This window comes from Rhinopithecus roxellana, chromosome 11, assembly GCF_007565055.1.
Source record: "Rhinopithecus roxellana isolate Shanxi Qingling chromosome 11, ASM756505v1, whole genome shotgun sequence".
Lineage (NCBI taxonomy): Eukaryota > Metazoa > Chordata > Mammalia > Primates > Cercopithecidae > Rhinopithecus > Rhinopithecus roxellana.
In genome coordinates this window covers 39,099,041-39,123,025 of record NC_044559.1, presented here as the reverse complement: position 1 = coordinate 39,123,025, position 23,985 = coordinate 39,099,041, and the positions used below count along the sequence as shown (strand labels likewise).

Here is a 23,985-nt window from a genome sequence, read left to right as displayed (position 1 = left end):
TAAAGGTTTATTGGATAAAAAAAAGCAGGGAAAGGGCATTAAAAGGGGGAAAGGTGATGGAAGATGGACGGTGAGCATGAGAGAAGGGTTGGCAAACCTTTCTTCCTCTTAGGTAGCCAGGCAGTCAGCATCATCACCAGAATCTTCAAATGTTGCAGTGGCTCTCTGTGGCTCAAAGCCTGCCTTCCAACTTTCAGAATATCCCATCCATCACCTTCTGAGAGTCTGTTCAAATAAAATAAATGATTTAAAATGTACAATGTAAAGAGGTACCTCAGCAAGTTTCTCTGTGGTGATGGAACAGCTCTGTATCAAATAGTGATGCTGGCTACATGAATCTGTCCACCTGGTTCTCTCCCACCCACTACTAGTCACGTGCAAGAGACAGGAAGCTTTCCAACAGCTGGATATACAACAAGCAGATCTTACCCATGGTGGTTTAAAGAGGATAATTGTATTGAGTGAAAGGTTAGACTAGCTCAGTGATTTTTAAAACATATAGACTCTGCTAGTACAATACAAAGATTTCAGCTGTCTGCTGCAAAACCAGAAAAGAGGACAACAGAGTATACTAGTCATTTTAAAGTTGATCTATCAATTTTAAGAAAAGCTCAATCTTTTATCCTGACATTATGTCCTCTGAATTTTGTTTGTGCATGTTGAACTTCATTTATAAATCCTATTTTTGTTTTGCACTGCATTTTATGAAATAATGATGATAGTAAATGATTGTCTAAATTTACTTAGCAAAATTTAAAACTGGAAATTCTAAGACCCCTCCCCATTTTTTCTTATAATTCTACCAATTTCCGAAATCCAAAATCCATATTAAAGCATATTAACTATGCTTTAAAAATTCTAATAATTTTTCTTTCACTTAGTCATCTATCCAGGGCCTACTATTTGCAAAGCACAGTCCTCAGCAGTATGGGATTCTGCCTTCTAATAATAGAAGACAAGATAGGTGCAGAAATATGAAGCAAAGTAGAAAGTGAAAAGTGCTGTGTGAAGTTTGGAAAATGAGCTGGAAATTTATTCAGATACCTGCAAACATTGGCAAAGCTGGAAATGGTGAGGACCAAGATGTCAAGTGGCATGGAAGTCACTGGCTAGACCTTTCTATAGAAAAGAAGCCTCATATCAAAATTGACAAGAATGAAGGCTGGGAAAAGGCAATGATTATTAAGTTTGAAATAAACACACTATACTCAAGCAACTGTAAAGGGACATAGCTAGGAACCAGAATACATGTCTCAGAGGAGTCTGCAGTGCGTGGAGGAAATACAGTCATTTATCGAGGAAATAAAGTCATTTATCTTTGAGCAGTTTAGCAATCAAACTTCTTACCATGCTGAATCTGAAAAACTACTGAGTCTGACCAAATAATTATTTGATATTACATTTTTTAAAGTTGAATCCTTAGTCAATACCCTAAAAAAACAAAAAAAGCAGTACCTCAATGTATGGATTACATAAAATGGTGAGCAAAAGGAAAAAGTGAAGACAGAGAAAGAAGGACAATGTGAAATAAAAGACAATCACAGAAGTGACCACTGCAAATAGGGGGAAGGCAGAGAAGGGATGGTGATGGAAGACTCAGAAATTCCTCCTGAACAGGTTTTGTTTTCTCACTTTTTAAAGTCACTTAGATCTTCATTTACAAAACATATAAGTAACTGTGCATTTGAAAGCTCTAGAGTAGACGCTGTATTTGTTTCAGTGTCTGCATAGGTAAAATTCCAATAACCAGACTCATAATTAATTATGCTAGGTGTTTTATGCAATATAGTTCCAGGAGTTTTAAAGCTTGATCTAACAGTTTTCCCCAGTTTCTAATGATTTGCTGTATTACATTAATAATATAACAGCAAAATATTGAAACTACATTTTAAGAGCTAGAAAAACAAGAGCATTTTCTGTATCATATCATATTATATGTATTACTCCACAGCACATTTTTCTAATATGATCATTTACAGTGCCAAAGAACTAATAATTCAATCCCTAGTCCTCACTATTTTTGTTCCTAATGATGTCTATTTGAAATGTGGGTTTTATATTAGGTATCTATTGCCGTGCAACAAACTACTGCAGACTTAGTAGCTAAAACAACACACATTCACTACCTTAAAGCATCTGTGGTTCAGGGGTCTGTACATAGCTTATCTGGATCCTTTGCTAAGAGTTTCACAAGGCTACAATCAAGGTATTGGCTAAGCTGCATTCTTATCTGGAGATCCGACTGAGGAAAAATCTGCTTCCAGGCTCCTTCAGATTGTTGGCAAAATTCATCCCCTTGTGATTGCAGGACTGAGGCCCTCAGATTGTAGAGGCCACCCACTGTTCCCTACCACATGGACCTCTCCATGGACAGCTCATAACAGGCCAGCTTATTTCTTCATGAGCAGCATGAGAGTGAGAGCTAGCGAGTTGGAGCCTTATATAATGTGATGTAATCATGGGAGTGATATCCCATCACCACTACTGTGTCCTAATGGTTAGAAACAAGTCATAGGTCCTGCCCACACTCAAAGGGAGGGCGTTATATAAGGGAGTGGACACCAAAAAGCAGAGTTCATTGGGGGTCACTTTAGGGTCTGCGTGCCACAGGTGCTAAAGTAAACTTTTCATATTTGGAGTACCTTTTCACATGCCAAAAGTAGATATAATTTCCTCTAAATACATGAAGATAAAACTTAGACATAATTTTGGGCAAGCACAGTGGCTTATGCCTATAATTTGAGCACTTTGGGAAGCTGAAATGTGAGGATCACTTGAGGCCAGGAGTTTGAGACCAGCCTGGGCAACAGAGTGAGACCTCATCTCTACTAAAAATACAAAAATTAGCCAGCATGGTGGTGTGTGTTTGTAGTCCTAGCTACTCTGAAGGCTGAGGTGGGAGGATTGCTTAAGCCCAGGAGTTCAAAGTTAAAGTGAGTTGTGATGGCACCACTGCACTCCAGCCCAGGTGACAGAGTGAGACCCTATCTCTAAAAAAAAAAAAAAAAAAGGAAGACAAAATTTAAGAAATGAAAGTGATAATATGAAATAGCATTCTAAAGAGAAGGACACATTTAAAATAAAGAGAAAAAATTAAAAGGTACTTTTTGTCAACTCAGAATAAAATAAATTTCAAGCTTATGCTTAAAAATTATTTAAATAATAATTAATGTGGAACTGAATAAATAAGTAAAATGAAAACTAATTAAATAATTTGTGAACTGAACAGTTAGCTAGCTGCTTTCTTGAAATTTTAAGTGCTAGCAATATTGTTACATGCTAAAACAGGATTCAGAAATAAAGTTCAAAAAAAAGCAACAGACTGGAAGAAAATATTGACACATATTTAACAGAGACTTAATATTCAAAATACATAAAAAGCATCAACAAGTCAATAAAGAAAAAACAACCCCAAAGAAAAGTGTACAAAAAAATGGAATAGGCAATTCAGGAAAAAATACAATTATTAAATAAATAAAGAAACACAAAATTGACCATATAATTAAGTAAATAAATATTAGAACAATAATGAAATACAAATATCCACTCACACAGTTGGAAATATAGAACAAAAATGTTTATAATATCAGGAGCTTTCAAGGATGTGAGAAAATAGGTATGCTTATATGTTTAATGAAAAGATAAATAAGCTTTTCGGAAGGCAATTTAGTCAAACCTGTAAGACTTTAAAAAGACTATTTGACTCAGCAATCCCATTTCTGGGAAGCTATCCCAGAGAAACACTGTCACTTTTTAAAAAGTAATATACAAGAATACTCATTGTAGCACTTTCATAACAGTGAAACGCTGAAAATAAATGTAGTATAATAGAAAACTGAAATATGATATAACCATGCTATGAAATTATATGTAGCCAGTTAAAAAAAAAAGGTGATATGTTTAAAAAGAGCTCATGGCATATTGAGTGAAAAACAGGTTGAAGCATAACAGATAAATTATGATCTTAGTTATGTAAACAATGTATGTACAGGTATGTATACATATGCGTGAAATCAATAGAAAAGACTGAATGCACATCCAACTCTTGACCATCATTTCTTTGGCAAGACATAGGAGGGAGTCAGAGAGACTCATGCTGTGTGTGTGTGACTTGATTTGCTTGGCTCATGTGTGCTGAAAATGCACAATGAGAGCAGAAATAAATGAAGTGGTATTACCTTTGTCTTTGCCATTCTAAATGGAAAAAGCAGTTGAATAGTAAAAATATTAACAAATATTTTTTAAAAATCAACCACCTAAATTACTTTGTGCCCTTCCTTTCAACTAACTAACTGAGCTAATTTTCTGGCTTATGATAAATGTAAAAAAAGGTTCAAAATTAACAAGAAACTTCTCTCTCTCTCTCTCTCTCTCTCTCTATCTATCTATCTGTCTGTCTATCATCAATCTAACAATTCTCTAACCCTGCTATTTTTATGCCTTATCTGTTCTTGATAGTTTATACGAGTTCATTCCGGTCCTAAAATGTTTACCTTTTCCCTCTCAGAAGGTTTATTTTCCAAAATTCATGACATAACAAGAAATAGAAGACCCGCATCAATATAGCTGAGGATTTTAGCATCATCTGGAAAACCTTTCTAGCCTATGTTCAGCTTCCCCATATAAAAGTTGCCAGTAGCTCTATTTTCTTAGCAAAATGATAACAAGCTGTAAAGGGTTTACCACACAATTCTGATTTATTCTGTCACAGTGAAGGACTTTTTAATGCTATCTTGTGTCACTTTTTGCTGATATGAGCGTTACCATAGCCAGTGCATTTTATTATAATACAAGTTTTATGGAAAGCAGCAAGTACCTTTTTTTTTTTTCTTAAAAAAAAAAAAAAAGGTTAATCATACTTCTTTTACATCAAAAAAGCAAACAAAAGAGCTTAAAAATTAAACCAAAAATTAAAAGCATATGGTATGGGGTCATTGCATTGGATTGGGTAAATATATATATAAATTATACTTCGACCTGAAGGGTCTCCTTGTCCATTTTTATTTTATGATTACCTCAAGTCAATGTGGTGCTGTGTAAAAGCTTACCTATGCTGTAGTCATTCCATAAACTCCATGAAATAAAACACATCTTTCTGGCTCAATGAAGTTCAGAAAGCTTGGGTCTTCACTCCTATAAATGTATCATATTGCATTTACTGGCTAATAAAGTCTCCAAGAACAAGACTGCCCTGCTTTTCACAACTTGATCCTTTACAAATTTACAAATGTAATGCTTTAACCTACTTGAACTTAACTCTGGCTTACTGAGGAAGATGGAACCAAGGGAGAGTGTCTGTTCCCAGTTAGCAGGGCTCCAGCAGCCAGACCAGGAGGGGCAGCCTCATGCATAAGGGGTGTGGCTGGCCTCTGCTAGAGGTTTGTGTAGCCTGAGTTAATGAGGTTAATGAACCAAGGTCAAAACAAGAAGACAAAAGAAGAAAGTGGGCACTGAGAAGGCACAAAACAGGGACCTGGTACCAGAAGGCTAGGTCAAGAGGTAAGGGCGAGATCTGTTATCAGGCTGGAAGCCAACTCCCTGAAAACCAAACAGAGATAAGAGCTGAAGGACAGGTAACATTCTTTAGACACTAGGTGTTCGTTTTTTCTTAGGCATCAAATGGTTAGAGGAAATTTCCCTGCAGAGCTTCTGTATTTAAACATTCTTAGCCATCCCACCTGAGGAGGTTGTGACAGTCAAGTGGCCTAGAAGGTTCTGCAATAACAAGTTCTTGCTCATTCAAAGCCCACTCAGAGAAATTCATTTAAGCTTATTTCCTTAAAGGATATAGTTTAGACATAGAAGCTCCAAAGGTGGTATAAATATGTAAGGAAAAACTATAACAACATTGTAGGCAGTAACTTGAATGTGACCTTGAATAAAATAAGTTTTTTTAATCAAACAATAAAATGTTTTGTCTACACAACTCAGAGCATTCTGAACTAGGAAAAACAAAATAAGTTTGTGTAGGAAGTAGAGGGTAGGTGGAGAAAAGAAAGACTAAAGAAAAGAGAAGGCTTAAGAGGTAGTGGGGAGGAGGGGTGAAGAGTCCCCTCTGAGCAGCAGGAGGGTGAAGTACACACTTCACTCACCAGGTAGAATCTATTCCCATTGCAGGCTCAAAGGTTTGAAAATTATCCTTATGCAAAGCTGAATATTTTCTGAATTTCCTGGATGTTTGACAATGAGTCTATTAACTTAGTCAAATGGATAAAGTTATTTGCTAAATAATTCGAAGAATTGCTTTCGTTTCAGTGACAACCACAAAAACACCAAGCATACATGATCTAGGTAATTTCAAATCAAAGCATTTGTGCCTAAAGTAATTGCCTCATTTTCCATTCCAAATCTGCTAGTTGATCTTCACTGGAAGCACACAACAGATGGTTTTTCGAGTCTGAAATGTGTATACCCCTTTTGTATCGATGTTTTTACCAGGGACGACACACCGGCTACTAGTGGTTAAAGCCACCTCTACCTGCTTCTCTCCCTTCTGAAAGAAAACACAGATCATGATCACCACCCCAATTGTGACAGTAGAGTCTGTCACTGTTTCCTGAATCGTCTAAACCACTGAAAGCACCAGTGACCACTAGCCACCTGTGCTCAGTTGTGCAATCTTAAAACAATTTAGAATCTTATTGAAAGTGAATTATTTTCATCAAAATGGTGGTAGCTCTGGCTCTCCTTAGATGAATGTGGGACCCTCAGGAAATAACATTGTGTAAGGTCCCCATTTGCTAACATTTTTATCCAACTGAAAAATCAAGTTACATGACCCTTTGTGGTGGCCCTAAAGAATAAGAGAAGGGCAGTCTGAAGGTGGCCTGTGGAAGTCAGGAAGGTTCTAGAGAACATTCCTGGGAAAACAAATGCCCTTCACCTGTCTCCACTTCTATTCCATACCCTGTGATATAAGAGATGATTTTTTTTTAAATAAAAATATATATGAAGACAACCTCCACTATTTCCTGAGTTGCTGTCTTTGTTTTTACAGGTCAGGGGATTGAAAAAACCATCTTTAACACATAGAACTGAAATGCCAGTTGTTCTGTTTCCGTAGTCTTATCTTTATTTCTGATGCAATTGAGACACCACTATATATACATATACACACACACACACATATATATATACACACACACATACATACATATAAATATGAAAATAAGAGAAACACTTTGCAGTGAAAAATGTGTTTGCAGTGGTAATATGCTTGCCTGAACATTTTGGGAAATATTTGCTTATTTCTCACAACAAATATTTGGCAGAGCAACTGTGCCTTAAATAGTAGCTAAAATTCTGTACGCTGTTACTGGAGGACTGGCAAACATTCAGTCCAGTTAAATGGAGTATTGGGCCTCTACTCTGTGCTTAGCATCTCTAAGTGCTGGGAGATACAAAAGAAGTGTAAGAAGCACTTCCGGCTTTTCTCAGTATTTTTGAAAAGAAGAGACAAAGAACTATGCAAGAGAGTATGTAATTAAGTACCAACATGCTTCATGCTAAGGGCATGTTTTTGTTTTAAGCCTTTAATGAAAAAATAAATTGTATCAAAACTCTATTAAGAAAAAAGGTTAAGTTTTCCTGGGAGTAGTGGACATGGGGGGAGATGAGAAGGGAAGACTTTAAAGTTAGATCATACCAACACAGGTAATCAGTGGGGCAGCAAGTATCTCTGCCAGATTATCCTTACACAGAGCTGAGTTTGAATTCTGACTCCTTCAATCATTCATTTTGTGATCTTGGACAAATTTTTAGCTTATTTGAGCTTCCAATTCCAACTAAAGATAATAATGTAATTTATTTATCTCAAAGTCTCAGTGAAGTGGGGGTATAAATGTAAAAGACCTTTATTTTTGTCCAATCACCACTTTTAGCATTGATTTGGGCAAATCTGCCATTCTCATTTGAGAGCTAAAACTCTTACAATTTCTTGTCCCTATGTTAAAACAGTACTGAGACCAGGAATAATTCTCTCTCCCTGTGTTCAACAATACTGAGACCAAGCAAAATAACATGAATGCTTGATCCAGAAAAGGGCTATTCTGAAAGAGAGAACTATAAACCAGTTCTCAAAGGTAAGCTGTCAACTAAACAGTTCATAGATTAAGACTAGCACCTTCCTCAGAGGACTGACTTCAAGCTCCTAGCCTTGCTTTAAACTGATCAAAGCTATTATGTCACACTGCGCAAGCTCATCCCGTTACTCCCGCCCCTGCCTCGCAATACCTTAAAACAACCATCCGAGGTCCCAACACCTTTTCCTGATTCCCCCACTTTGAAGTACCACTAAGACTCCGCAGATCTAATAAACTTCTCTTCGCTTGATCTACAGATTTTCCTGTTTTTTCTTTACAAGAGTTTATGGTAGACACATCCCTTAACAATACCTTCAACAGGTTTCATAATATTCTAAGCACACTGGAATTAAAACACATACATATCTGTTCAGCTTACAAAGTTCAATTTATATCCTCTCGAAAGCACTCGCCCAACCTTACCTCACCGTCCATGTGTGGCTCAAAGGACTTGGAATGGGGAGGTAGCTTGGTCCTCTCTTTAAATGGGAGTGAGATAGGAGGTGGAGGGGATATTTGGTTTGAGATGACCCTACTTCCTTTGAAGACCCAACACTACCAGGGAAAAAGGATCTTCTTGGGTAACTGGTCACTTATTTGTCAGCAGTGTGGAGAGGTGCTTTTTCATTTTGCTGCTCTACCTGGTTCCATACATTCTTATCTCCACCAGTATGGTGGCCCCTGTGTAGACAGTGGGTTGGCTTTTTCTGATCATAGTGAGCATCATGCTGGCCCCTCCATCACTGATGTCTCACTCTTTTTTTTTTTTTTTTTTTTTTTTTGAGATGGAGTCTTGCTCTGTTTCCCAGGCTGAAGTGCAGTGGCATGATCTTGGCTAACTACAACCTCCCCCTCCTGGGATCAAGTGATTCTTCTGCCTCAGCCTCCTAAGTAGCTGGGATTACAGGCACTCACCACCACACCCAGCTAATATATATATACACACACACACATACACATATATATGTATATATTTAGTAGAGATGGGGTTTCACCATGTTGGCCAGGCTGATCTCAAACTCCTGACCTCAAGTGATCCGCCCACCTCAGCCTCCCAAAGTGCTGGGATTACACATGTGGGCCATCATGCCCAACCTGATGTCTCACTCCTAAGGGATCACCCTCTCCATCAGTTCTTGCCTCCAAAACCTTTTCTTGGTGCAGTGTTGCCCCACTCTGCCCTCTCTTACAAGCTCTGTGCTCCTTTCTATGGAGCCACAGGAACTACTGAGAAAATGAGATTAATAACGGAACACTGCAGTGAGAATTAAACACACTACTAACGTATGTGGCACACAGGCAATAACTAGTAATCTTCTTCCTTCCCTATTACATGCAATGCACTGTATTAGTGATGGTACCTTTGTAGTTAGGAATGAAAATATGAGTTTTTTTTAAGTATAGAAGAAAAGGTTCACAAACATTTATACTTTAAAACCAAAATCTAACCTACTATGATTTCATTAAACTACAAATGTAGATTTACCAACAAGTCTTTTAAAATTCTAGTCAAGACCAATAAGGAACAAAACATTGATGCCACAGTGACACTTCATTTTGACTGTTTTTGTTGTTGTTGCTTCTACTTTTTGTTGTTGCTGTTGTTGTTTCTTCTTAATAATGAAATAATTTTTAATTCAGCATCTGAAAAGTAGATGCTTCATTACTGATGAAACTAGGCTCCATTCAAGGTGTGAAATTAATATGTGCCAACACAAAAGTGGGACATTTCTCTTAACATTTTCCATGACATGTCTTAAAGACTATTGCCATTTAGAGAGATTCAAGAGAGCAGAGTGAGAAATATTTATAACATATGAGTGTAATAAAAAAAGTTTAATCATGAACTACCAATACACCAAACTGGTAGGACAGAGTTTACATTAGATCACAGGAATGAATATCAAAAATACAGGCAATATTTTTGAAAAAACAACCAGCAGTGAAAAATTTATTTATAATATAAACCAGACACTCCAAAATAATTTGTGGTTTACTTAATTCTTACCGTTCATCCTATATTCTTTTGAATAAGTTGAAGGAAGGCACCCGAGTAACTACCTCAGCTGTTTTTGATTCTGATTCTGAATTTTCCATGAGATGAAAACTCTAGTCTATATAACAAAAAAAGATGGCATGTCATTTTTTTTAAGTTAGATTTTTTCCTGTGGTATAGATACATATTAAAAATAAATGTATTACAATAAATTACTGTATTTCCAAATTTTCTCATTATTTTTGGGCAAACAATAATTGCATACAAATTCTGAATAAAGGAATATCACATTGCATCTTATGTGTTCTGCAATATGCACTCATAGAAAATCATTATAGTAACAAAACCAGCTGCATGTAATAGAAAGCAAATGATTTACAATGTTACTGTGAGAAACTACTTTATTTCATATTATCATAAAAAGAACAGAGCTGAATATTTGCATGACAAACAGAAAAATCCAGAAATTCCAAATGCAACTCAGTTTTTTAAAAAATTTAAATTGGTATTAATACTGGAAGGTGATTTGAAAAGCCTTCCACTCCAGAGAATATTAGCAATTATAATTTGCAAAGTCATTATTAATCCAACAATTGAAAGAAAAAATCTACAAACATTAATATAGAAAAAAATGGAGTGATATGTGCTTCTATCATACAACATCTATGTTATAAGAGCTTATACTTAGTGATTTTGAATACTATATTTCATTTAAACTGAGAAGTAGAATGCATTTTTGTTCTTAAATGAAGCTTGACCCTGAAATTTGAACCACACCAAAAGCTTTCAATGACTGTGTTTTAATATGTTCTATATGCCAGTCATTGCATCTGCCTACCACAGCTCCATCCAGGTGAACTGGCCCTGCCCACATCCCTAAGTAAAGGGAAATCCTATGCAGACCTCAGAGCCCTAGCTCTCTCCTTTCACCCAACCACAGATACGGTCACGGAGCCAGAGCTGCTATGATATGTCCTGCATCAAGAAAAGCTGATGCTTCCTTTCAATCATGGAAGTTAAGGCTAAAAGCTGTAAGTCAGTGTCACAAGAAATCCTGGCAAGAAGAGGGAGCATTAAGAGGAGGAAGCAGAACAGGAGTAGGCAGTAACTACTACTGGGAAGGAGAGACAAAATACAGAGTACTAGGTGACAGTGAGGAGATGGAGACATAGGGAGAAGCAGCCAGGCATGTCAGGAGTGGATTACCTGTACAAGCTGTGAATTCCTGCTGCCAAGACCCCTCAAACTCCAGCTAAACTCCAGGACACCTAGCCCAGGACTGACTCCTAGGCTTAAATATCCATGAAATTCCATACCTCAGTTTTGGTCCACAAATATCAATATAACAAAACCATTCTAAACAAATTAACTGGTATGAGTCTCAGGTTCCTGCAGCCAAAGGATATATAAATTATATACATATGTATAAAATTCAGCATATTAACTATATATGCCTATAACATAATAATTAGTATATATTGTTTGTGATTGTTATATATTTGAATTATATTTATAATAGTACACAATGTATACTACAATGTATTTGTTTCTAATAAGTTTATAATACTAAACATAGAAATTACATATAGTATGTAATATTACATATTATGTGTATAGTAGGTCATTATATATATCACAAAACCAGAGAAAAGTTCCAAGACTCAAATATTTATGCCTGAAGTCCCAGCTTCAAATCCCTTGTTAAAGTTATTAAATTAAAAGTGCTCTTTAGCGATCACGCTTTTTGGAGAAGCAGCTCATTCAAGTTTTCTAATAAATTTTATAGTGGATGCACCAAATGAATAGAAAATATATTTTAAATATAATAGAAAAAAATACATTAAATAAGCATAGTAAGCCAGCTTTGGGGTTAAGTCTTTATTACTTATCACCAAGTATCATAATGACACTGAACTACAACACAACAAATATTACAATAGAACAGGCCATCAATCCAAACCTTGGAGTTATCCTAAGATGTCCTGCTTTATGAATGTAAACACTGATTTTACCTAATCCATAAAAAAAAAAAGCGACAAACCATGTGAGGTGCTGCTAACTGGCCAAATAAGATACGGACTGTGACAATGTGCACCCATAGAGGGGTGAAGACAAAAATCTGATCGATGTATATTTGAGAGAAAAAGAGCAGAAAGAGAAAGTAAATATGAACAAGTCTTTCAGTAAGTTTTGCTCTAAAAAGAAACAGAAAGGTAGCTGGAGAAGGTGCAGGGGTGTATGTGCAAGTTAAGTTTTTTTTTCTTTTTTTAATATGAGAAATAATAGATAATATTTGTAGGTTGATGAAATTGATCCAGTAGAGAAGAAAACAACTGAGAGGATGCAGGAAGGAGAAAGGATAATGGCAGATGCAAAATCCTTGAGAAGACAAGAAGAGATGAAGTCCAATACCTGAGTCCTCAGATGGGAACACAGATGGGTGATCTACTGTAACAGGAGAGGAGAGGTACGGCAAGTATTGGGGCACCTTCATGAACTATATTTTTATTAGTTCATCTCAAATTTGCATTAATTTTACAAGCTGCTACACCACAATATCAATTTCTACTGCAGTGAGAACCAACCAAGATCCTGCATCTTTTCCCTGTATGTTGTTGGTAGGTCACCCAACCAAAATGCTCTTAATTTTTAAGACCAAGTTCACCAAGGACATCAATTCAGGTTTATGTTAATGCATCTGGAACATTTAGTCCTAATGTACCACCATAAGCTAATAGTATAGGGGACCTAAGACCATCTCATCACATCACAGAAGGCTCCTCAAACTCTTGGGCTCTGGCCATGACCTCACTTTGCTTACAATGTATGTAGCAGGTACAGTATTTCAGGCCATATACTCAGATGATAGGCAAGAACTGTAACTCTATTTCCCTATTACTCAACATAATCTCTATTTTGATTCCCCTAGTTCTACTCTTGTCAAAATGTAGCCAGAAAATGTCATATCTACATAAATTCAGGTTTTTAAACTCAGGTAAAATTTCCATCTCCCTATCCATCTCCCTGAGACCAAAACTAAGTTCTGAAGGCTGGACTGAAATTGAGGCCCCAGGGAGAAGCCCAGGAGGGTCTATGGCTGTCAGCATTGACTCCTATTAGCAAGTCATATGAAGTAATAGGTGTAGGTCCCATCATGGCCAGTCCCTGGTTCTTTATCCATGTACTCTGCATTTTCCCAATCCCTACCTGAAGGATCCTAGTCTATCAGCCCTCTCTCAGTTATTTTCTCACCTTGCAGGGGAAAGTGAAATTTTTGGAGTTTCTCAGGTACCTCTGTGATGGCAGGAGGCTCAGGGAGCTGCCTGTATCTAGACCATCTTGGCCTTGAGTTCCCCTGCTCTGTTATTCTACTGCTACTGTTGCTGCTCCAAGTCAATGTGGTGCATGGGATTAGGGAGCTCTAGGACTTTGCTCACTTTCAAGGTCCCTCTTGAGAAACAAGATGCAAGTGACATTTATTTTTAGATGCCAAAATTTATCTGGATGGTCTATCATCAATTTGCCCAGCTCCCATGCTCAACAAGTGGCATGGCGAGTGGAAAGGTCTTGGAGACATTCTACCTGTCCAACTATCTTGATCTTCTTTACAAGCTCCCTATCCTTTACTTCGTCCAGTGAAATCCTTGTCAAGTATACGTCTTTCATTAACTGCATTCTTCCCCAATTTTTTCTTTACTGCAAACATTTTGGCTTTTGTTATATCTTCCCCTACTGTCTCCTTTGAAATGGAAAAGCTGAGAGGTGACTCTGTTGTATGCCTTGGCCTCGCTTCTCTGGAGCAGTTAGTCTAGCTCTCCTAGCTACTGCCTGAAACTAGAAGGAAGGTCATAAGGAGGCCAGCAATTACTAGGAATAAAAAAAAACTTAAGTTATTATCAAGATATTATCAATCTTATAACCACATGAGCTTGTTAAGGCATGTTTTTCCAAGAAGGCACTAGGTTTGCCATTGCACAATACATTTAAATTTAGTCTGTTTTATTAATACAGTATATTGTCCTGTAATAATCAATTTGACCACCACATATATTTATCTGCACATATTTGTCTTCTTAACTATCAAATTCTTATTTATCCTTCACATGTTCCTTCGCTTATAAAGTTGAGTTGGATTTAACATAATTTGAATGATGGTAAATTGGAATTCTCTTGCTTTTAAATGTTCCACTGTTATTTTAAGCAACCTTTGATGCTAGAAGAAAAAAGTGTGCATGCTAATAGGTATACATTTAATAGCTACAAGACTAAAATCGTAATAAAATTTCATATTTGTAAAATTATTTAGTTTACAAAACGATTTTACATGCATTATTGTGTTCTATTCTCCAGCAAGTGTCTACTGTAGGTTGAGTTAGTGGGTCAGTCTTGATCTCACTGAGTGAAAACTCAATATTTTTCTACAAGGAAGAGACTACTACCATTTTGACCTTTGGTTATGAAGGTGGAAGAGTTCAGTGATATCCTAGGTCACTCTTTGTCCATGCATAAAGTTTATTAATACATTTCAATTTCTCTGCAGTTTATGGATGCCAAACACCACAGTATATGCTGCTGCTCATCGAGTATGTCATGCGGCACAAAAGAGATCAATTATCTTTTGCTTGTCTCTGTGTTTTCACTGAAGCAGTGTTAGGACCTGACATCATGCCAAGGATGCTCTGATAATGCTTAAAGCCAATTGAAATATAAGAGCTGTCCAAAGGATATGAAGGATCTGTTTTTCAAGTGTCCTGATGTGAGCAATGCCTAAAGAGAGTTCTCCCACAACCTCACATTCTTTGTAACAGGATAGGAAAAAAAGTGGTAATGTGTGTATTGGCTGTAGCTTTGTCTCTTTCAAATTAAATGAGATTGAGATGTTAATGAATGCAGTGTAAGGCAAGTCATCAGCAAATGTCAGCTATTATTATTATTAAAATTGAGATAACAAAGTTAACATTAGAGTAGCAAATGGAAGTTAGAAAATATTGGTTAGCATCAAGGTGATGATATTGGGAGATAGGGCCCCCGGCAGAGCCCTCTTGACTGGGATTAGCATTCTCATAAAAGAGACCCCAGAGAGCTGGCTCATTCCTTCTACCCTTGAGGACACAGTGCAAAGACTATCATCTAGGAGGACGTGGGCCCTCACTAGACAACCATTCTGCTGGTACTTTGGTCTTTGACTTCCCATCTTCAGACTTGTGAGAAATACATTTCTGTTGCAAGGAAGGAAGGGAGGGAGGGAAGGGGAGGGGAAAGGGAAAAAAGGGGAGGGGAAAGGAGGAGAGAGAGAGGCAAGGGAAGCAGAGGATGGATATACTGGTTAGCAGAATATTTGTTATAAGATTCACAGGATGTTATACTTTTGTTTTTAAATTTATCATAATTCCCTCTGAAGTGAAGATCTAGAATATTAAAATACTACCTGGTATATGATCTACTACATATATTTCTAATTTTGCTACTTATAGGTATATAATGTAAGGAGTTATTTTTCTTCAACTCAAGGATCTGATTCATTTTTATGAAGTTGTTAAAAGGATACCTAGAAAGTCATTATTAAATTTTAAAAGAAGGTTTGAAATACTATTAAGGGCTTATTTTATGTTACTTTTGTTTAGAAAGAGTGTCCAATAACATTGAGTTTGACTTGAAACAAAAATAACTCAGGGTCTCCATTTGCTGGTTCTCACTTGCTGGGTTAGAAGGGCACCTGCCACAGCTCAGGATCCTTAATTATTTGGTGAGGAAGAGTCCAGACCAATTGCTGTGTAGCCTTTGCCTTCAGATAGAGGAAAGTACTTGCAGAAGAAGGGACACATCATCAAGCCAACAGCAACAAGCATCTTTTGAGCACTTCCTATGTGTCAGGCCCTCTCTGCACTCGTACCTGATTCCCCTATTTAATCTTCCCAACAACCCACTTTGCAGATGAGGAAACCTAAATTTGGAAGGTTTGCATAATTTGCCCAAGGTCACACTGTTATTAGTGCCCAGGGGACAAAAATCTATCACAGGGTGAATACTCTATAGTGTTCAGTGTCTCTACCCAAGGAACTTTGCAGCAAATCTTGTTTCAGAAAGCATTACAAGCCCTTGATTCCTGAGGTGCCTAATTCAGAAGACTTCACTTTTACAAAGCTAGCTTGCTCCATTTTTTCCCCCAATGTCCAAGTGTAGACAGAAAGGAAAACAAAGACCATCGAAATTATAAAGGTGATCTGGGCAAAACCTACCTTAGAAATTCATGCCACACACTTCATACTTGGAATAGGGTTCTTTGAAAAACTTCCTTAATTTTCCGGTGTTAAATGAACACAGTTACAGGCACAAATTGCACAATCCATATACCTTCTTATCTTGCATAAACTTGATTAAAAATAAAACCACAGTAAAATGCACTTTCTCATTGATTTGAATCTATTGGGAAGCCACTCTGGATAACCCAAGATCCAAGTTTGGAGAGTGAAGAAATGTAAAATTCACTGTTTTCTAAAGAAGACTTTGAGTTGCTCAAGGTCATATACAACATTAGTTTATTAAGCCAGATGATTTCTGTCCACTATACTACATAATTCCTGAAAGGAAGTATTTCCTTTAGGTATACATTGCTAAACAACATCTTATGCTCAGTTTTGGCTATGCAGATCATCCATGATCATTCCAATAACCAGAAAATGATTACAATACATACTGGCAACAGTTCTTCCCTATATTACAACCTATAGGTGCTCTGAAGGTGACCTAACCCAGAATGTGTAAAAGATAAGCACACAGTTCTAAGCCCAAAGTGTTTTTATGATCAGATATCCAGATGGACTAAAATATTGTTCAGGTCAGTTGAAAGTTGCTTTAGGAGAAATGTTTGAAATCTGGCCCTGGAACAAGAAGAGTTGGATCTATCCCTCAAAATGTCATTTTTTTCCCCCAGGCTTTATATCAAACACATAAAATATAACAAATAAAAAAAAACACAACAAAAGCCCTTTACTTTGTTTAACATAGATCAAATAAGTAGAAAGGCAGAGAACACTAGATCTCATATGGGGGAAAAAAGCACCACCAACCCATGTTTTTGTCAGCCACCCACCAGTTTAATGCTCTCTAAATGAACATATTTCCAGAAATATTATCCCAGAAATTTTATGGATTCCAGGCTGTACCAGAAACATTATAATTTGAATCCCCCATTCTTTGTTTAAAAAATAATGCCCGTCTTGGATTTTAACTGAACATAAAAAAATTAGCAGATGTTTACAAAGTACAAAGATGAAAAGTTTATGGAACTCTGCTAATCATTGCTTTCAGGAATAATCAAAATTCTCTAGCCCTTATTAACCTGCACCTAAATCTGTAGAAGCAGCAACGTTCTGGAAGATTTCAGAAAGACTCATGATGATGAGACAACTGAAATTTGAAGACAAATACCAAAGTAGTCACAAAATCTTCTTCCAATAGCAATAATCTCTGCTTCTCAGTAAATATAACAAAAGGAATTTGAGAATTCTGGATTTGGAAGGGGTCTCTGAGGCACAGACAGAATATGGCTTGCCAGGTCTATAACTCCTTAGTTTGTAGAACCAGGATTAGAATTCAAGTCTAATACTCAGGCCCACGGGTGTTCCATACTCTCATTCACAAACTCCCAATAATTTCATCGTCAACTGTAAAAAAAACAAAAAAGTCCCTGCATATGTGCATAGGAGACATATATAGATGTTTATGCAGCATTGTTTATGATAATTGAAAAAGTGGAAATAAATGTCCTTTGGAAGGAGAAAAGATCAAATGGGGCTTATTCATCTCACCCAATACCATACACCAGTTAAAGTAAATCAATTTGTGTTCTATGCATTAATATGCATTTTGTTGCAGGAATAAAAATTATACAACAGAATACTATGATACTATGAAAACGAAATTGAAAGATGCTCCCCCACAAAACCTTCTTAAATGCAAATGTGTATTTTGCTCCATAAATTCTTACCAATCTCAGCATGTTTTCACAGTTGAAAAAAGCTGCAAATAATCAGATGGAAGTTATGTTTATTACTACAATTAAAAAGTTCAAGGCTTCTCAAAACCACTCACACCTACACGCAATTTATTCCAAATCTTGAGCTGTTGGTGTCAATTGTCTCATGCAGGGCCTATTAATAAAACTTATATTTACTTGCTTTCTGTGATCATCAATTACCTTCACTTGAGAGACAGAGTTCTCAGGACATCTTGAAAATAATTTTTTTCTCCTGAATTAGAGAATTCTTTATTAATATGTTACATAAAAAGGAAATCTGCTTTAGTATATTGACCAAATTCAGTGAGATAATTATAATATAATTTGCTTCTTTGCGTTGTGGCTATACTATGTAGAATCTTTAAATGTTAGAGGATCCTTTAGTGGCTGCTATAAAACTCTCATTTTACAAGATGGCCCAAAGAAGAAAAATGACTTCCCTAAAGAAATGTAGCTAGTAATAGGCAGACCTGGGATTAAGACCCAGGCTGCAGACTAGAGCTCTTTACAATACATACCACATTACTTCTTGGGCATCACAAACTGCATCTACACACTGCCCAGTCCCAGAAGAGAAACTGATCAGTCCAGCAATGAAAAAAAAAAAAAATTACCAAAAATCCCCAAATGCCAGTTCATTGCCATAATACTTTCAAATCAATTTGCCAAATACTCTTTCATTTTTCGAACGGTTACGTGGAGATTGATCTATCTTATCTATCTATCTATTTATCTATCTATCTATCTCCAGTATAACTCTGGGGCTTTGTCATATGTACATGTATATGGATTTTATATACATTTCAGTTGTGTATATATTTGAGGTGTGTGTGTGTGTTTGTCTGAAGTCTGAGGACTGTAATGATACCTTGGGAAAGTTTCTTGTTGTCCTTATGTTTCTGAATCTCCATCTGGAAAATAATTAATATCCATTACATAATATATATGGGAGCATTAACATGCTTGACCCAGTGGGCTATTTAAACATGAGAGCATTATAATTGTTCTGCAACAGATTTGCAAGATGTGATTTTAGAGATGCCTTTGTCCAAAGGGAAAATCTCCCCCAATGTTTGGAATAAGTCTTCTTATGGGACTGAAAGGAGCAACATGCAGTAAATATTTTCATCTCTGAAATCCTCTACTCCTGGGGAATAAATATTGACTATTTTAACTTTCTGGTCAAAGCATTCTTACTCATTGCTGTAGGCACTGTAACAGTTTAAAATTAGAATGTTCAGCATTTTCCTTTTAAAATACATTATTTTCCCAAGACTCTGATTTTGGAATTGTACCAAACATTTCCGGATATATCACTAGCCATAGGACAATGTTTTAAAAAGTGACTCTCTTCAATTCTGGTATGTTGTCCTTACACATGCAATCCTTTCCTTTTTAAATTGTTGTCCCTGTATATTTTAGAATTAGTAAAAAGAATTTTTAAAACTGTAAAACAGTAAACATTTTGGGAGAAGCACTTTGATCCTAGATCTTAGGTAATTGCCATTATTTTTCACTATAAGCCAACCATGTCTTTGACTCAACTGTTATGTTTTTATTCTCTTAATATAATCAAAAAAGGAAAACATTCTATAGGAAGTCATTTCCTTTTTATAATGCAATCCCAGATTCTATTTAGCTTATTTGATTTGTTTGTTTATTTGCTTTCCCCAGGAGCAAAAATATGTTATTTTATTATTCTGGCTTAAAAAATATTAAGTCATAACTTCTGATTTCACCAGTAAAACTAAACAATTTTAGCTCCAGCCAGGTGTTGGGAAAACTCAAAAGAAATTTAGGTGCTACAGAAAGAGAGGTTAGTAGTTCCAACTGTTCAGCTCTTGCCTTTAGAGTATTCTCTGAATTGTGCTGGAGTATGTTATTGTGTTGCTGTGAACTACTGCTGCCAACTTCTACCCTAGAGATGGCTATATTTCAGAGATGAGTGAAATGATACTTGTAAACAAGTTTATAATCATTAATAAAGCTTACCAAACAATTTAAGCTCCTCAGAAATACACATCCACTATTATAATTCATTTTCTATTGTTTATTTAATTACAACCTTTAATAGAGACATGAAGACTTTTAAAAATGTATAAGAACTCTAAACTTAATTAAATTTGATTTCATGATGCTTATTTGGTTTTTGTAAGTTTCAGGCGTCAAATTATTTCTCCCTAGAGATCCTGGTGAAATTCCACCATTGACTGTTCCAATGTACTGCTTAAAAATCCCTAAGAATATTTTTCTTTAAAGTTGACAACCGTGCACTCTGGGATCCAGATGCTATATTCGCAGTATGATGATTTTGTTCTGTTTTCCACACGTGGCCTTTTCATACACTGTCTCCCAGGGATGAAAAATTCTGCCTTGAATGAGAAGTTTTAAACCTTGCTTGAAAATAATAAACACGATACTTTACATGTTTATGGCCATTTAAGTTAAAAAACGTGCATTTACATGTATCATATTTTTCACTCTCAAAATTAGTCTTGTAAAGGGAAAAAAGGCATTAAGTAATTCAATAAATTGTCTGCTGCATGCTAGCCACTATGAAGGGACTGCATGATAGACAAGGCAGTCCCAAAACTTAGAATTTCCTTGGGAAGGTAAGACACAACAGAATTAAAGGCAATAGGGCTAGTACATAAGTGTCTCTTCCCATTGAGAAATAGAGGGGCAAAAGGAGACTTATGTGCCGCATTGTGCTAGGAAAGGCACATGTATTATCTCCTAAAACTCGAAACCCATGTTTGGGGTGTGGTCTCCACACGATCTGCACAGTCTACCACAGTGTGAGTCCCCACGGGGGTCCTTTTGACGTCAAGCCCATGGAGTCGTGATGGAGTCTTAGACATGATGTAGAACTGGCTTTTTTACTAGTGAAAACACTGAGACTCAGGGAGGTGAAATGACTCGGCCAAGGTCACACACACTGATAGCGGCAGAGGCGCGGCCGGAACCAGGTCTTCTGATGCCAGCCCAGTGCCTCCCTACGTCTCTACTCCGTGTTAGTTTTGCTTCCCTATCGCCCTTCTTCTGGGTGGGGGATGTCATTTTCAGTCAATTTACGGGCTTTTCGAAAAGAGAAGGGCGGATACGAGGTTGGAGAAGAGTTTGCTTTCGGTCAGTGAAGCGGCCTAATTCATTGCAACACCATTTATGGACCTGCTCGTGCCAGGCACTGGGAATCCAGGACGCAGCTAAAACAGATTCCCTGCCCTCAAAGACGCCCTAGTTAGGGGCGTCTCCGGATCTTTAATGACCTCCTCTCACGAGCGGTCCCCAGCCCTCCCCAGGGCTCACCTGCCGGCCTCTGCCACGTCCCCAGGACCCGCCACTGGGCCAGGCCCAAGCAGCATCAAATCCCGGGCCTAGAGTCCCCGCCATCGCGCCCGCGTCGCGTGCCTCCAGTCGCCACGGCAACCAGGGAGGCGCTGAGCCCTGACCTCGAGGCCCCGCCCCTTCACGTTCCCGAGACCAACATGGAGAAGGCCAACCCGGAAGTGCCGCCGCAGCCGCCCGTCCGGTGTTAGGAGCCGCTGGCCCAGCCAGGCCGAACCCAGCGCCCGCCGTCCTGCAGCCCGCGGCCCGCGGCCCGCCCCGCGTCCCGTGGGCGCCGGGGCGGCCGCGTCCCCCGCCCGCCTCCACTCCACCCCCGGTTACCCGCCCCCGCCCGAGAGGAGGAGCTGAGGCGAGGGGGAGGAGGAGGAGGGAGAGGTTTGCTAGAGGGAGCGAGGCCGCGTTTACCGCCGGCGGTTCGTACTACCGGGGTCGGGAGGAGGAGCCGGGCCGGGCCCGTGGACGAACGCCGGGCGGGCGGGAGGCGCGGAGGCAGCGGAGGCTGCGCGGCCGCAAGGAGGCAGGCGGGAGGCCAGGGGTGCAGAATTGGGGCGGGGGGGCTCCCTGCACCCCCACAGCCCTCCGCCCAGGTACCGGTGGCCAGGCCTCACGTGCCCGCAGGCCTGGGGAAGGTGGAGACAGGAGCGGGGGTCCGCGCAGAGGCCTGCACGGCGCGGCCAGGTGATGGTGGGCCTGTGTGTTTCTCCAGACGAAAGGGGACCCCCGGAGCGGCCGTGCCCCTGGGCTGCCCCAGCGAAGCGTTTTGACATCAGCCATAGGGAAGTCGGGGAGCCCTGAGCCTGCCTGTCTCCGTTAAGTGCCCTTAGGATGCTGTGATTAAGGAATTAGGCTCTCCCTCCGGGAGGGGCACTGCCTGTGCTTGTGAACTCGGATGCAGAGAAACAGGACAGGATGATGCTGTCCGAGCAAGCCCAAAAGTGGTTTCCAACCCACGTGCAGGTCACAGTGCTCCAAGCCAAAGATCTGAAGCCAAAAGGCAAAAGTGGCACCAATGACACATACACTATAATTCAACTGGGCAAGGAAAAGTACTCCACCTCTGTAGCTGAGAAAACCCTTGAGCCAGTTTGGAAGGAGGAGGCCTCTTTCGAGCTACCTGGATTGCTAATGCAGGGAAATCCAGAGAAATACATTCTTTTCCTTATAGTTATGCACAGGTCCCTGGTGGGTCTGGATAAATTTTTAGGGCAGGTGGCAATCAATCTCAATGACATCTTTGAGGACAAACAAAGAAGGAAAACAGAGTAAGTTATGTAATTGATTTTGAATTTGGGGGAGTTTATGTTTTATTTATGGTTTTTCTGTTCTTGGAAGTTATCCGTGTACTTCGGGCGTTGGTTTTTGGATTGAAATATGATCCAGTTTTAAGCACCGTATTTGCATGAATCTGAAGTAAAAGTAGCACTCGTGATGAAATATTTTTTAAATGGAATCATTAATGATCCCTTATTCTTTCTGTTAGAGGTAAACATCTGTCAAATAATTGAATATTTTGTGGTGGATTTTAAGTAAGTTAACATTGTTTCAGTAAAAGAGGACTGGATCACAGTATTGACCAACGAGAACTTCATATAAATTGTTATGGATTTTAAACGTTACGATTATCAGTGAAATGGAAGATCAGAAATTAAATCTAGCAATGTAATGTTGATGTGTCGCACTTTGTAGCTGTCGAAAGATAAATTACCAGATTTAGAACTCAGTATTTCATTTCAGCGTTATAAACACAGCCTTCATTTTAGCTCCGTCATTTTTCGAGGTCAGTACGCCTTGATGGGAGTCTATACCTGTTAGAAAAAAAAAAAGTTTTAAAAGTATGTACAAACATATTCAACTTCGAATGCACTAACGTTTTCCTTTGAATTTGCAATTACATCAGAGTTATTGTATTAATTCAGAATTGGTTTTCCAAAGCTATTGTGTTTAGACCATACTAAATGCTGTAGAATTGGAGAGAATGATAAATTTTTGTGATGAAATGATTTGATGACATCTTCAGTGGCCTTTTCAGTATGACTGTTGAGCTTGAGTTAGATATATTTTAATTTAAAAAATCATAATATAAATTAACACTAGGATATTGTGTCTTAAATTGAAAAAAAATATATGCTTTTAGAGGTAGGTATATTCACCCCTTCCATAAACTTAAAAGGACATTATATTAATGAAATTAGTGGGAGAAAAATACTGGTTGAACTTCTAAGAGTACTTTCCATTTCCAAAATAGTGTGGGTGTTTCGTTCAGTTATAACTGAATTTATTTACTGTTTAAAAAACTTTCTTATAATGATATTTTTCTTGAAGTTTATGTGAATTCTTTACATTTTAAAACAACTATCTCTTGTATACATTTCTGCCCTCAGCCTTCTCTTGATTGGAGTCTGTTTCATTTCAAATCAGGTCTTTACCTAAGATTTAATATATGTAGAGTAAAAGTGTAGAGAGATCAGAAATACTAGGAATGCAGGAGGAAAAATGATACTATTTAATTGAGATGAAAATATTTTAGAAGGAGAGAAAAA

The 23,985-nt window shown here is 38.0% G+C and overlaps 2 protein-coding genes across 2 annotated transcripts in view; one reads left to right on the top strand and one right to left on the bottom strand.

The window, feature by feature from the left end:
- LOC115900303 (translation initiation factor IF-2-like) lies at window positions 1-22,219 on the bottom strand. The gene is made up of 6 exons (XM_030940146.1): window positions 22,054-22,219; window positions 21,407-21,825; window positions 18,966-19,008; window positions 18,068-18,099; window positions 10,090-10,195; window positions 1-225 (listed from the first exon to the last, which is right to left on the bottom strand). The coding sequence occupies exons 1-5, from the start codon at window positions 22,217-22,219 to the stop codon at window positions 10,139-10,141; spliced, it is 717 nt and encodes a 238-aa protein (XP_030796006.1). The 3' UTR covers window positions 1-225; window positions 10,090-10,138.
- RAB11FIP2 (RAB11 family interacting protein 2) overlaps window positions 21,569-23,985 on the top strand; it is a 41,975-nt gene continuing 39,558 nt past the window's right edge. The window contains exon 1 of the mRNA XM_010388879.2: window positions 21,569-22,707. Within this exon, the coding sequence (XP_010387181.2) occupies window positions 22,355-22,707 (353 nt within the window). The 5' untranslated portion in view covers window positions 21,569-22,354. The remainder of the gene's footprint in view (window positions 22,708-23,985) is intronic.